This window comes from Artemia franciscana, chromosome 2 (genome assembly GCF_032884065.1).
Source record: "Artemia franciscana chromosome 2, ASM3288406v1, whole genome shotgun sequence".
In the NCBI taxonomy this organism is placed as follows: Eukaryota; Metazoa; Arthropoda; class Branchiopoda; order Anostraca; family Artemiidae; genus Artemia; species Artemia franciscana.
Window position 1 is genome coordinate 42,710,411 of NC_088864.1, and position 15,312 is coordinate 42,725,722.

At 35.7% G+C, this 15,312-nt stretch overlaps 1 protein-coding gene across 1 annotated transcript in view; it reads left to right on the top strand.

Moving 5' to 3' along the window:
• The window catches only part of LOC136041993 (transient receptor potential channel pyrexia-like), a 91,503-nt gene that overhangs the window by 41,386 nt on the left and 34,805 nt on the right, over positions 1–15,312 (top strand). Inside the window, exon 2 of the mRNA XM_065726825.1 lies at positions 3,396–3,644. Coding sequence (XP_065582897.1) covers positions 3,561–3,644 — 84 coding nt within the window. The 5' untranslated portion in view covers positions 3,396–3,560. The remainder of the gene's footprint in view (positions 1–3,395; positions 3,645–15,312) is intronic.

Below are 15,312 nucleotides of genomic sequence, written 5' to 3' on the forward strand. Positions count from 1 at the left end.
CGCGGCCTGACACTAAGATATTCACTCTGCTACTAATTTAGGGCACTGGGGCTCGTGAATTTTCTTCGCATGATCCTGCTTTCTCCCAATAATCAATGAATACTAGCTGGATGTGATGATCTCCCGTTGAAAAAAAAAAGTAAAAAGGGAAAAACTAGAGAGTAGTTCCGAAATTCAAAGGAAAAATTATACGGGAAAATAATAGATTTGTTTTGTAGTTAACCTTTATTTTATGATTATTGAATATGTATAACTCAATGGTATATGTTTTACCATGATCTTGCCCCTTTTTGGAGATGTTTTGCTCCATCTTCTAAAATTATGCAAATTGTTTCATGCTAGCTACCTTTCATAAGTAATTTCAAGTTTAGTGAATCTTTAATGGTTGGGTTTTTTCTTTAGCTCACTAATATCTTAGGTGTTTTGAAGCTTTCCAGAATACCAGGACTAAAACATCAAATGTTGAAAGGTCATTAAACAAATTTATAATACGATTAAATGTAAAAAACAATTAAATGTAAAAAAAAAAATTTCTACTGAAAGTTATGAGCAACATTAAAACTCAAAATGGACAGAAATAATTCCGTAAATGAGGAGGGTTGCTGCTTCCTAAACCCATGGCACTTCCGTTAAAGTTTCAAAGTTCTTTATTAGTGCCTCTCATTCAAATCAAACGGCCCTTATGTTTCAGGAGTCGTTCTTAGGAATGGTGACAAATTTTTTTTCGTAAATACCTAGGGTTGAGGAAGGGGAAGCCCCCTCATACACAGAATAATTTCCTTTCGATTTAAATTTTCATGTTGCTCCTTACTAGTAGTTGAAAAAACTTTAGGCACTTGTATGACACAGCGCCAACCGCTCAAGTTGTTCATCAGTAGTATCTCTGTATGAAGTTTACGCGGGCCAATATCCCACTATTGCAAGCGGGCCCATATCTCAATATGCTATTGGACTTGCTAGTCACGTGTTTCCAACAAAAAACTTTTACGAGATTTAACATTTTTCCGGAAACAATATGTTCTCGACGACCACTGAAGAATGGTTTCAAGCGGGCCCATAGTCTTATCACAACTTGTGGGGCTATAAGAAAATTCTTGAAAATGAATACCAGATATTATTTCAGAAGTATCATCACGAATATAAAGGAATGAGCGTCCAAGTTATTTTCATTAGATGAAGTGAGAATTCTTGATTTCGTTTGCCAAGTATGTTGTAGAATAATTGAAGTGAGTTTGAAGTGACATGATATCTAATAAAAAAAAAAAGTTTTGATTTGGATTCTGCATAAATTAGTAAAGATCCTTTGTACTATAATTGTATCAAACTGATTATTGATTATTGATAAATGATTATGACTATATTGCAATGTAATGGCCCTGAGCACATCGGTTTTCCATTACCGGGCTTGCACGTGAGTTTGTGTCCCCATATTCCCATCCAGGACCCCATGCCCTCCTCCAGGGCCTCATTGACCCTCACCCAAGCTTTTGCCCCCCCCATTTTTTACTTAGATTTTTAAACTGAATTTTTTCCGACTTTTTTCCTTTCGAGAATTTCAAGAATGATTCGTTATCTGGTATTGCGTAATCATTCATGTTGTCGGTGAAACAATGCAATTCGTTCTGAGATAACTCTCATATCTGGCCCTTAGAGATAACAACTGAGCCAACAAAGTTTTTTGCTTCTATGCAGTTTTCAATTGATTTTATGAACTTTATGTCTAATGTATGAATCGAACGCGAGATCCATGACTTTATATATATTATAAGAACGATACGCAACTCAAGTGAATCAAAAAGTCATTTTAGGTCCCCCCCAACTTCTCCTTCACCGTATCCAGTCGGGATATAAATTAAGAGCTCTGAGACACGATATCCTTCTAAACATCAAATTTCATTAAGATCCGATCTCTCCTTCGTAAGTTAAAAATACCTAATTTTTTTTTTATTTTTTAGAATTAACCCTCCTCCCCCAACTTCCCCAATAAGAGCGGATCTGTTACGGTTATTTCATTCACGTATCTAAGACTTACGATTATTTTTACCACCAAGGTTCATCCTGATCTCTCCACTCTAAGCGTTTTCCAAGATTTTAGGTCCCCCCCAAATTCCTCCAATTTCACCGGATCCCTTTGGGATTTAAGAGAAGAGCTCTGAGACACGATATCCTTCCAAAAATCAAATTTCAGTAAGATCCGATCACTCCTTCGTAAGTTAAAAATATCTCATTTTTTCTAATTTTCAGAATTAGGCCCCCCCCCCAACTCCCCCAAACAGAGCAGATCCATTCTGGTTATGTCAATCACGTATTTAGGGCTTCTGATTATTTTTCCCACCAAGTTTCATCCCGATCCCTCCATTCTAAGCGTTTTCCAAGATTTTAGGTTCTGCCCCCCAACTTCCCCTTCACCGGATCCGGTCGGGATATAAATTAAGAGCTCTGAGACACGATATCCTTCTAAACATCAAATTTCATTAATATCTGATCACTCCTTCGTAAGTCAAAAATACCCAATTTATTTTTTATTTTTTAAAATTAGCCATCCTCCCCCAACTCCCCCAATAAGAGCGGATCTGTTACGATTATATCAATCACATATCTAGGACTTACGATTATTTTTACCACCAAGGTTCATCCTGATCCCTCCACTCTAAGCGTTTTCCAAGATTTTAGCCCCCCCCCAACTTCCCCTAATGTCACCAGTTCCTTTCGGGATTTAAGAGAAGAGCTCTGAGACACGATATCCTTCCAAAAATCAAATTTCATTAAGATCTGATCACTCCTTCGTAAGTTAAAAATACCTAATTTTTTCTAAATTTCAGAATTAGCCCCCACCCATCTCGCCCAAACAGAGCAGATCCATTCTGGTTATGTCAATCACGTATCTAGGGCTCCTGCTTATTTTTCCACCAAGTTTCACCCCGATCCCTCCATTCTAAGCGTTTTCCAAGATTTTAGGTCCCCCAACTCCCCCCAATTTCAGTGGATCTGATCGGGATTTACAATAAAAGCTCTGAGACACGATATCCTTCCAAACATAAAATTTTATTAAGATCCCATCATCCGTTCGTAAGTTAAAAATACTTCATTTTTTTCTATTTTTCCGATTTAACCGACCCCCACTCCTCCCCAGATTGTCAAACCACGAAAACGACTATTTATAATTTAATCTCATCAGGTCCCTCATACGTCTGCCAAATTTCATCATCCTAACTCACCTGGAAGTGCTTAAAGTAGCAAAACCGGGACCGACAGACCGACAGAATTTGCGATTGATATATGTCACTTGGTTAATACCAAGCGCCATAAAATTGATAGCACTGGGATTATCAAGAAAAATATTATTTAGTAGCCAACCCGATATATTAAATTAAATCAATTCCATTTTATTGCAGGTTTGTTACGGAGAAGAGAGCGTGCGCATTTCCTTGCATGGTAGCTCGTATGGAAAATCAAACCACAGTTTGTCTGTCTATCTCAAAGGTGGTTAAATAAATATCTGGATTTTTTTTTTACATTTTGTGAAAAATTGACATCGCACAACAGCCAGGGAAGTCATAATGATAGATAATTTGATACAATGCATTTTGAAGAGAGACTTAAAGACGTTCAAACAGCTGTTGCGGAGTGTTGCAGCCCCGCAGGTAAATTTTAATTAGTCGCCTTACTTTTTTATCTCACGACGAATTTAAAAAACGGTGTGATTCTACTTAAAACTATTTGTTCAAACTAATTTAGACATAATATTGATAGGTTATATTATCGGTCTACTTTTACTTTTAGTATTACAATGAGTCTGGTTATACAAATCGAACCAAAAAACAAAAAAACAAAAACAAAAAACGTCTGGCTTAAATCTTGGCCCACAAGTGTTCAAAGAGAAACAAGTTTACTTTGTTTTTCCACCATCGACTAAACGTTGTATTTGTGAATTTCTGGAAATCTGGTATGCCCTAGAAGAATTTATCTTCATGAGAAATGATAACGCGCTCCTAATGTATGGTTTCAAATTGGGTTGTTTTTGCTCAAAACTGCTGTATTCTCTTTTTCTTGACCCCCAATCAATTTTGTTAATTGAATAAAAAAAAACAAGTTTTTTTAAATGAAAGTAAGGAGCGACATTAAAACTTAAAACGAACAGAAATTACTCCGTATATCAAAGGGGCTTTTCCTTCTCAACGCCCCGCTCTTTACGCTAAAGTTTGACTCTTTCTCTTAACTCTACATTTTAAAACAGTAAAAAACTTTAGCGTAAAGAGTGGGGCATTGAGAAGGAAAAGCCTCTTTCATATACGGAGTAATTTCTGTTCGTTTTAAGTTTTAATGTCGCTCCTTACTTTCATTTAAAAAAACTTTTTTTTTTATTTAATTTCTGAACGTTTTTGAATCAACGCATGTTTTGATTTTGGCTCTCCGCAGTGGAATAATTAAAACGAAATTTGTATATTTATTTTTTTTGGCTAAATGACTTTCTCATAATTTTGATTGAATGATTTTGAGAAAAGAAGAGCGGGAGAGGAAGCCTAGTTGCCCTCCGATTTTCGGTTAATTAAAAAGGCAACTAGAACTTGTATTTTTTTACGAATCTTTTTATAAGTAAAAGATAAACTTAACTTATAAATTAGCTTACATAAAGAACTTTTGTATTGTCATGTTTTTATTACATATATGAGGGGGTTCGCCCCCTCGTCAGTACCTCGCTCTTTACACTAAAGCTTAAATTTTGTCCCAATTCATTAAGAATAACCCCTGAATCACAGAAGCCGTAGAATAAGTAGTTGAAATTACTAAAAATACTTTAGCGTAAAGAGCGAGGTATTAGGAGGAGGTGAGCCCCTCATATGGGTAATAATTTATGTTTGATTTAAGTTTTAATGCTGCTGCTTACTTCCAGCTGAAAAAAAAAACTTTTTCATATTTATTTTTTCATTGTTTTTTTTAAGTAATGCTAGTAAATCCTAAGCTCCCTTCATGGAAATTTTCTTCCCCCATAACAAATTCCTCAATGGAAAGTTCCCCCAGCATATCCCCCTCTTCTCAACCCCTGCCTCCAACCAAAAAATCCTCCTGAAAACGCCTGTACACTTTCCAATAACCATTACTATATGTAAGCACTGGTCAAAGTTTTGAACTTGTAACCCCTCCCACGGGGACTGTGGGGGAGTAAGGCTTCCCCAAAGACATAGTTATAAGGTTTTTCGACTACGCTGAATAAAATGGCTATCTCAGAATTTTGATCCGTTGACTTTGGGAAAATAATCAGCGTGGGAGGGGGCCTAGGTGCCCTCCAATTTTTTTGGTCACTTAAAAAGGGAACTAGAACTTCTCATTTCCGTTAGAATGAGCCCTCTCGCAACATTCTGGGACAACTGGGTCGATCCGATCACCCCTGAAAAAAAAAAACCAAAAAAAAACAAACAAACAATAAACACGCATCCCTGATCTGCCTTCTGGCAAAAAAATAAAATTCCACATTTTTGTAGATAGGAGCTTGAAACTTCTCTGATGTGGGGTTCTCTGATACGCTGAATCTGACGGTGTGATTTTTGTTAAGATTCTATGACTTTTAGGGGATGTTTCCCCCTATTTTCTAAAATAATGCAAATTTTCTCAGGCTCGTAACTTTTGATGGGTAAGACTAAACTTGATGAAACTTATATATTTAAAATTAGCATTAAAATGCGATTCTTTTGATGTAGCTATTGGTACCAAAATTCCATTTTTTAGAGTTTTGGTTACTATTGAGCCGGCCTTACTACAGTTCGTTACCACGAACTGTTTGATTTTAAAAAGTCACCATACATACACCCTAATGCATTACTCTACCAGTCTACCAAAGTTCGTGAAACAGTGAAGAAAAGTTCCGTTAAAGTTTGCAAAATTTTCTTTAATTTAAAAAAAAAACAACAGAAATATTTTGTTTTTATCATACCAAATATTATAAGCCAGGAACAAAACAAAAATGTTTTAACTAAAAAAAAAAAAAAAAAAACTTTTTAGGCATCATTTAGGGTTGGACCTGCGTATAGAATAAAAATAAATAAAAAAAAAAATTACTGAAAATAAGGAGCGACTATAAAACTTAAAACGAATAGAAATTACTGTGATTATGAAAGGGGCTGTTCCCTCCTCAACATCTTGCTCTTTACACTAAAGTTTTTATTGTTTTAAAAAGTAAAGCTGTGAGAAAGAGGCAAACTTTAGTGCAAAGAGTGAGGCGTTGAGGAAGGAACAGCCCCTTTCATATACGGAGTAGTGTCTGTTCATTTTAAGTTTTAAAGTCGCTCCTTACTTTCAATTAAAAAAAAAACTTGTTTTTTTTTATTTAATTTCTAAACGTTTTTGAATTAATGCATGTTTTATTTTGGCTCTCCGCACATGAATTTTTAAAACAAAATTTGTATAATTTTTTTTAGCTAAATAGCTTTCTCATATATTTGATCGGACGCTTTTGAGAAAAAAAGGAGCGGGAGAGGAGGCCTATTCGCCCTTCAATTTTTTGGTTGCTTAAAAAGGCAACTAGAACTTTTAATTTCTTACGAATGTTTTTATTAGTAAAAAATATACGTAACTTAGGAAATAACTTATGTACCAAACTTCTATATTCGTATGTTTTTATTACGTATATGAGGGGTTTGCCCCTTCGTCAATACCCCAATCTTTACACTAAAGCTTAAATTTTGTCCCAATTCCTTAAGAACGACCCCTGAATCATAAAGGCTGTAAAATAAATAGTTGAAATTACTAAAAATACTTTAGCGTAAATAGCGAGGCAGTAGAAGGAGGTGAGCCCCTCCTATGCGTAATAATTTCTGTTGGTTTTAATTTTTAATGCTGTTCCTTACTTTCAGTTGAAAAAACTTTTTCATATTAATTTTTTCAATGTTTTTTTTTTTTCTAAATAATGCTAGAAAATCCTGCACCCCATTCATGGAAATTCTCTCCCCCCATGAAAAATTCCTCCATGGAAAGATACTCCCACATAACTCCTCCCCTCAACCCCAAACCAAAAAAATCCCCCTGAAAACGTCTGTACAATTCCCAATTACCATTACTGTATGTAAAAACTGGTCAAAGTTTGCATCTCGCAGCCCTCCCCCAGGGACTGTGGGGTAGTAAGTCGTCCCCATATCACAGTTATTAGGTTTTTCGACTATGCTGAATAAAATGGTTATCTCAGAATTTTGATCCGGTGACTTTGGGAAAAAATGAGCTTGAGAGGGGGCCTAGGTGCCCTCCAATTTTTTTGGTCACTTAAAAAGGGCACTAGAACTTCATTTTTCCATTAGAATGAGCCCTCTCGCGACATTCTAGGACTACGGGGTCGATACGATCACCCCTGGAAAAAACCAAACAAACAAATAAACACGCATCCGTAATCTGTCTTCTGGCGAAAAATACAAAATTTCACAATTCTGTAGGTAGGAGCTTGAAACTTCTGCAGCAGGGTTTTCTGATACGCTGAATCTGATGGGGTGTCTTAAAATCTTATGAATTTTAGGGGGTGTTTCCCCCTCTTTCTAAAATAAGACGGATTTTCTCAGGCTCCTAACTTTCGATGGGTAAGACTAAACTTGATGAAACATATATATTTAAAATCAGCATTAAAATGCTCTTCTTTTGATGTAACTATTGGTATCAAAATTCCGTTTTTTAGAGTTTCGGTTACTATTGAGCCGGGTGGCTCCTTACTACAGTTCGTTACCATGAACTATTTGATTATATACCCCAGTGAAATCTTCGAAGATTCTGCCTCTCTTCTAGATTTTTTGGAAATTATTCTGGAAGGGTTAATCTGGATGTTCCGAATTCCGATTTTCTGTTGGTTTTTGTTGCGATGAATGGTCTTGTTACAGATGAATGCTTACAGTCATTATGGAAATACCAAAATTTATTCTGTATGGGAATTGTGAACTGAGAAGAATATTTCTTCTAAAGTTAGCAAAATTTCCAATTATTTTCAGAGGGAAAAATAAAAATTTTTCTCCCTACAAAATAGTGAACACAAGAAGCAAACAAAACCGTCTGAAATTCAAAAGCAAACTTCTCAGGGATCATTTAGCATTAGACTCCAGAACTTCATCTTATCTCTTTTAGTCCTGATATAGAAGATTCAGAAAGTTTATGAATTCTATTCTTTCTCGGATCTTCGTCACCAGGACATATAATCAAAGTAGTCAGATATCAACTAAAATTAGTCGGCAGCAAGAATGAGCTTCCTAGTCGCACTTTTTTGAAGCTCCATATCTCGTTTGACCTACAAAGAGGAAGCGGGAGGACCGTATATCAAAATGCGGTCAAGCAAACGTGTACCTAATGACAATTCTTCTGTAAAATGTTTAACAAATCTTCCTAGGCCTTTCAAAGCACCCACATTTCGGATTCATACTTGACCACTGTCATGACTGGGACTTTGAATAATTAAATTTTTGTTCGCAGACTTTTTTTTTGCTATTCTTCCAAGCTTTTTTCCAACTGTGAAAAAAGCCCACTACGTTTTGGCTATTCTACTTTTTATATCTTCACTGCATTCATCATCTTGATTAATAATACTAATCAGGTAAGTGAAGCTATTCAGTTGATCTATCTTCTCGTTACCCAGATATCACCTCTTCACTGAGGGGGGGGAGTAATCTATGTACAAGATTGGAGGTACAAACTAGGTATTTGGCTTCCTTGACCTCTTTTTTACACTTTGTCCGTACTTAGGTCGTTAGTTTTTGCACCATCTCAGAACTAATCTCGTTTTTGCATCAAACCAGGACTTACCTTAAGTCCTTAAAGACTTGAGGACAAATCAGGACTCAAATCCTTAGCTCGTATTTGCACTAATTTTCATTGATTCAGCTTGTTTTTCCACTACAATACTGAAATTTCGCACCTAGTTTTAGTTCGCTTTTTACTTGCGAGCTAAAGACTTGCTCCTTTTTGCTTTGAGTTACGTGTTTGCCTCGATCCAGTCCGCAGCTTGAACTTTGCTTATTTTTGCCCTGAGATTGGAAATTCTTGCTTGACTCCGGTTTAAACAAGGTGCAATATACTTATATGCCTAAAGAATAAAAAGTTTGGGTAGTTGTGTCTTATGGGCACCACACACTGAGAATTTATGTCGCGAACATGAGACAATAACCAGTTTTCATGGTCTTTATACCAGACTTCAGCTTCGGCTCGATGGTAAACTACATTGTAGCTATATTTTAATTAAATATTTAGTTGGTATTTTGGTTAGGTTAGGCTAGTTTAGGCTACGCATTTAATATAATGCAGTCTTGGCGGCCCCCTTCCATAATTCTTTGTTGTAGCTTCCATAATCTTGTTACTAAACTATTATATTTTCATCATATTTTGGTATATGTTATTATGATTAACCTAACTTCACTTCTTGAGTGTGGTAAAGACAAAAGTACCAAAGTTTACTATAGAAAAGGGATGCTGTAGTAGTCTCAAAGTCTCAACTTGTACATCCAATAATTCAGAATTAAGTTTTTTGATTGATTCCGCCGTTTAAAAGAAGGCATCGTGCTCATATTTGTACTTAAATGTATTTACGAATAATAACTTACTGTATTATCTGGGCCCCTTGCTGTATAGGTCTGGTTTCATCTGGGGCAAATTTTTTACCTTTTCATAATTCTGAGTGAAAGAGGCACCTCAAAATGTTTGTCAGGTAGTATTGGAAGTTGTGGGGAAGCCGGGAGCATAATAGGACACTCGTGGAGAAGGAAAAATAAATCTGGTTGCCCACCTATAACATTCGACTTTTTAAATACACACTTTAACTTTTAATTTCCCGTCGAATGAGCCCATTGAAAAGTTTTATATACCATTTGTCAATTTACAATATCCACAAATAATAAAGTAAGTAATAAATGACAAGGAGGAGTCCCGTCGCTCAAAACTTGTCAAAGCTACTAAATTGCCTCAGATAAATGATTGAATTAATTATTTTTGATAGTCTGATTTAGAAATGCTTCTAAATTTTCGATTTGGAAGACCACCATTCGACTGACCTCGGAGAAAAAAAGGAGTAAAATATAAAATAGTGTAAAACATTTAAGTTAAAATATTGGGCAAAACCTCAATTTAACTATCTTGTTAAATTCTATAGATTTCTTCTATTTGGACACCAAAACCATTATCACCAACAACTATTAATTATTTTTCCACATTTCAAGACCAGCTTGGTAATATCTCTGTAATATTTTGGCATGATCTACTGTTTGATTCACTTCTCTTGTCATAAGGCACAATCAATATTATTTCGTGTCTTCAGTAAAGTATTATATGTGTGGTCTTTTGCCCTGAACCTCTGTGACCTTCTCGTCGGATAGTCGAAACTTTTGATGCGTCAAAAACCACAACCATTATTTTAGATCCATCATTCTCAGCATGAGTTTTTATTAGTAAACCATAAGATGGTTAGAGTAAATTCACTTAACAAATTTATTCTTTTATTCATTCAGAAGAAGTCTCGGGTCTCTCACCTAAAGTGGGTGAGAGTCCTAAAATAGCCATCATATGTCCAAGGAGTCAATACTGACAATTTTCAGATTTCATGCGGGTATGTCCTGAACCCCCATACTTCCACTGCTATGGAAGATCCTTTTAACAAACTCAAGTGTACTCAAGAGTCCATTGGGGGGAAAGGAGGGGTTTGGAATAATTTTGGAGAAGGTTCAAACTGCAGAGAATGCTGTGGTATAGTCATTAGGTTACCAATAGTATTTGTTTTAATATCCTTAGTCACGATTCTGGAAGTCAGTTATGCCTCATCATACAAACATAGAGGTGCCTGGTGTTTGCCTTCGCCAGGCATCGTTGGCACCTCTATGATATTTTTCGTAAGAGAAAAAAGAAAAACATCTTCGTCGATCCATTAGATCTTGAGACACATTGGAATTTTCTCATAAAAAGGGAAAATCTCTATCAGGCTGAAAAAAGGCCATCCATTTTCATTTGTCTCCGGCTTCTCGGATAACTTAAATAAAAGATCAAGTTGAGCGTAAAACTTCAGCAAGATTAGCATGGACGTTTGCTTGATTAAGAACTGTGTATAATGCTCGAAAAAGAAAAGGGAAAAGTAAGATCTAGTAACAAAGAAAAACATATTAATTAAAAGAAATAAACTAGCCTAATGGTCGGTTTCAACCAGCTCATGGCAATTCTTGTGCAATGTAAGGAAATTTACAGGAGGGGGAGTTAGGGACTCCAGAAACTTCGTTTTTATCAATGGTAAAACTGAAATATTGGGTTTTCTGTTTATCGGGCTAAAAAATAAAGACGCCAAATGAACTCTTTTTCTCGAAGCATTGCTACGCAAAAGTTAAGTTTTCAAACAGTTTGCGGTAACGAACTAGTATTAAGGAGTCACCCGACTCAATAGTAACTGAACCTCTAAAAAACGGAATTTTGATACAAATAGTTACATCAAAAGAAGCGTATTTTAATGTTCATTTTAAATATATATAAGTTTCATCAAGTTTAGTCTTACCCATCAAAAATTACGAGCCTAAGAAAATTTGCTTTATTTTAGAAAATAGGGGGAAACACCTAAAAGTCAAAGTATCTTAACAAAAATCAGAACATCAGATTCAACGTATCAGACAACCCTACTGTGGATGTTTCAAGCTCCTATCTACAAAAACGTTTAGTTTTCCATTTTTTGCCAGAAGACAGATCACGGATGCGTGTATATTTGTTTGTTTGTTTTTGTTTTTACCCCAGGAGTGATAGTATCGACCCAGTGGTCCTAGAATGTCGCGAGAGGGCTCATTCTAACAGAAAGTAAAAGTTCTAGTGCCCTTTTTAAGTGACCAAAAAAATTGGAGGGCACTTAGGCCCCTTCCCATGCTCATTTTTTCTCCCAAAATCCCGGATTAAAATTTTGAGATAGCCATTTTGTTCAGCATAGTCAAAAAACCTAATAACTATTACTTTGAAGACGACTTAATCCCCCACAGTCTCGGGGGAGGGGCAGCGAGATGCAAACATTGGCCATTGTTTACATATTGTTAATGGTTATTGGGAAGTGTACAGACGTTTTCATTGGGACTTTTTCGCGTTGGGTCGAGGGGAGGGGGTTACGTGGGAGGATCTTTCCATGGAGGAATTTATCATGAGGGAAGAAAATTTCCATAAAGGGGACGCAGGAATTTCTAGAATTATGAAAAAAAAAACAATGAGAAAATAAATAATTTTTTCTCAACTGGAAGTAAGGAGGAGCATTAAAACTTAAAACGAACGGAAAATATCACGTATGTAAGGGGGTTCGTCTCCTCCGCAATACCTTGCTGTTTACGCTAAAGTATGTTAAGTAATTTCAACTAATTTTTCTACGGCCTTTGTGATTCAGGGGTTATTCTTAAAGTATTGGGACAACATTCAAGCTTTAGTGTAAAGAGCGAGGTATTGACGACGGAGCGAATCCCCTCATGTATGTAATAAAAACATACAAATATAGAAGTTCGTTACGTAAGTTATGTATATTTATTACTAATAAAAATATTCGTAAAAAATAAAAAGTTCTAGTTGCATTTTTAAGTAACCAGAAATGGGAGTGCAACTAGGCCTCCTCTCAATCCTCTTTTTTATCAAAATCGTCCGATCAAAACTATGAGAAAGCCATTTATCCAAAAAAATTAATATTCAAATTTCGTTTTAATTATTCATGGGCGGTGAGCCAAAATCGAAACAAAAACGTTCAGAAATTAAATTAAAAAAACAAGTTTTTTTTAACTGCAAGTAAGGAGCGACATTATAACTTAAAACGAACATAATTTATTCCGAATATGAAAGGGGTTGTCCCCTCTTCAACGCCTCGCTCTTTACGCTAGAGTTTTTACTGTTTAAAAAGTAGAACTGTGACAAAGAGTCAAACTTTAGCGTAAAGAACGAGGTGTCGAGGGGGGCCCAACGCCTTTCATATACGTAATAATTGCTGTTCGTTTTAGTTTTAGTGTCGTGCCTTACTTGCAGTTAAAAAACACTTAATTTTTTATTTAATCAAACAGCTCGTGGTAACGAACTGTAGTAGGAGCGACCCGGCTCAATAGTAACCGAAACTCTAGAAAATGGCATTTTGATACCAGCAATTACATCAAAAGAATTGCAATTTAATGCTGATTTTAAATATATAAGTCTCATCAAGATTAGTCTTACCCATCAAAAGTTACGAGCCTGAGAAAATTTGCCTCATTTTAGAAATTAGGGGGAAAACACCCTAAAAGTCATACGAACTTAATAAAAATCACACCATCAGATTCAGCATATCAGAGAACTTTACTGTAGAAGTTTCAAGCCCCTATCTACAAAAATGTGGAATTTCGCATTTTTTGCAAGAAGACAAATCACGGATGCGTGTTTATTTATTTTTTTGTTTGTTTTTTTCCCAGGGGTGACCGTCTCGAATCAGTGGTCCTAGAATGTCGCAATAACGGAAATTAAAAGTTCTAGTGCCCTTTTTAAGTGACCAAAAAATTGGAGGGCACCTAGGCCCCCTCCCACGCTTATTTTTCCCCAAAGTCACCGGATCAAAATTCTGATAGCCATTTTATTCTTCATAGTCGAAAAACCTTATAACTATGTTTTTGGGGACGACCTATTCCCCCGAAGTCCCCGTGGGAGGGGCTGCAAGTTACAAACTTTGACCTTTGTTTACATATACTAATGGTTACTGGGAAGTTTACCGACGTTCTCAGGGGGATTTTTTTGGGGCGGAGAGCTGAGGGGAAGGGAGTTACGTGGGAGGATCCTTCCATGGATGAACTTCTCATGGGGGAAGAGACTTTCAATGGAGGTGGCGCAGGATTTTCTAGCATTATTTAAAAAAACAATGAAAAAATAAATATGAAAGGCTTTTTCTACTGAAAGTGAGGAGCAGCATTAAAACTTAAAACGAACAGAAATTATTACGCATATGAGGGGTTTACCTCCTCGTAATACCTCGCTCTTTACGCTAAAGTGTTTTTAGTATTTTCAACTATTTATTTTACGGCCTTTGTGATTCAGGGGTCAATCTTAAGGAATTTTTGACAAAATTTAAGCTTTAGTCTAAAGAGCGAGGTATCGACGAGGGGTGAGCCTCCTCATATACGTAATAAAAACATACGAATATAGAAGTTCGCTATGTAAGTTAATTCGTAAGTTACATATATTTTTTACTTATGAAAACGTTCGTAAAAAAATAAAGTTATAGTTGCCTTTTTAAGTAATCAAAAAATTGGAGGGCAACTAGGCCTCCTCCCTCGCTCCTTTTTTCTCAAAATCTTCAGATTAAAACTATGAAAAATCCACTCAGTCCAAAAAAATTAATATGCAAATTTCGTTTTAATTATTTATGTGCGGAGAGCCAAGATCAAAACCTGCATTAATTCAAAAACGTCCAGAAATTAAACAAAAAAAAAAAAAAGTTTTTTTTAATGAAAGTAAGGAGCGACATTAAAACTTAAAACGAACAGAAATTACTTTGTATATCAAAGGGGCTTTTCCTCCTCAATGCCCCGCTCTTTACGCTAAAGTTTTTTATTGTTTTAAAATGTAGAGTTAAGAGAAAGAGTCAAACTTTAGCGTAAAGAGCGGGGCGTTGAGGAGGAAAAGCCCCTTTGATATACAGAGTGATTTCTGTTTGCTTTAAGTTTTAATGTCGCTCCTTACTTTCATTAAAAAAAAACTTGTTTATTTTTTTGTTTTCATTTAAAGAGCCGAGTTTGAGGATATCGCTCGTCACAATTAGGGTAAACCTAAATGTCCTATAAAAAACGGATGGAAATTAAGCTAATAAATAACAAAAACTAAATTAAAAAATTCTTAACTTAAAAGCGACATTAGAAATTAAAACGATCAAAAGTTTTTCCGGATATCAAGGGGGTTGCTTCCTCCTCAATCACCCGCTCTTTAAGCTGAAATTTGATCTAGTTTTATAAGAACGACTGCTAAAACAAAAGGCCATTGAATTGGAATAAGAAGTGTTTTTAAAGCACTATGAAATTTTAGCGTAAAGAGCGGGGTGGGAGCAGACATTTCTGTTTGAGTTGTTTTTAATTGAAAACTTTTTTTTAATCTAATAACAACAAATGATGTTGTTATTTGTTTAAACGTCCGTGAGCGTCTCGGGGTTTTCTTAAAACCCCGAGGCTTCCGTTCAAAATGTCTCAAATAAAATACCGTAGTTCTTTTTATAGTTCCATTTGGTGTATCAATTTTACTATTTTGCCGTTCATATTTTCTATTTTCCTTTCATTAGTTAGAGTTTTCCATTTGTAAATCTTTCTTCTGTACTTTTTGTGATTTAGGGAGATGGGCTTTATAATAATC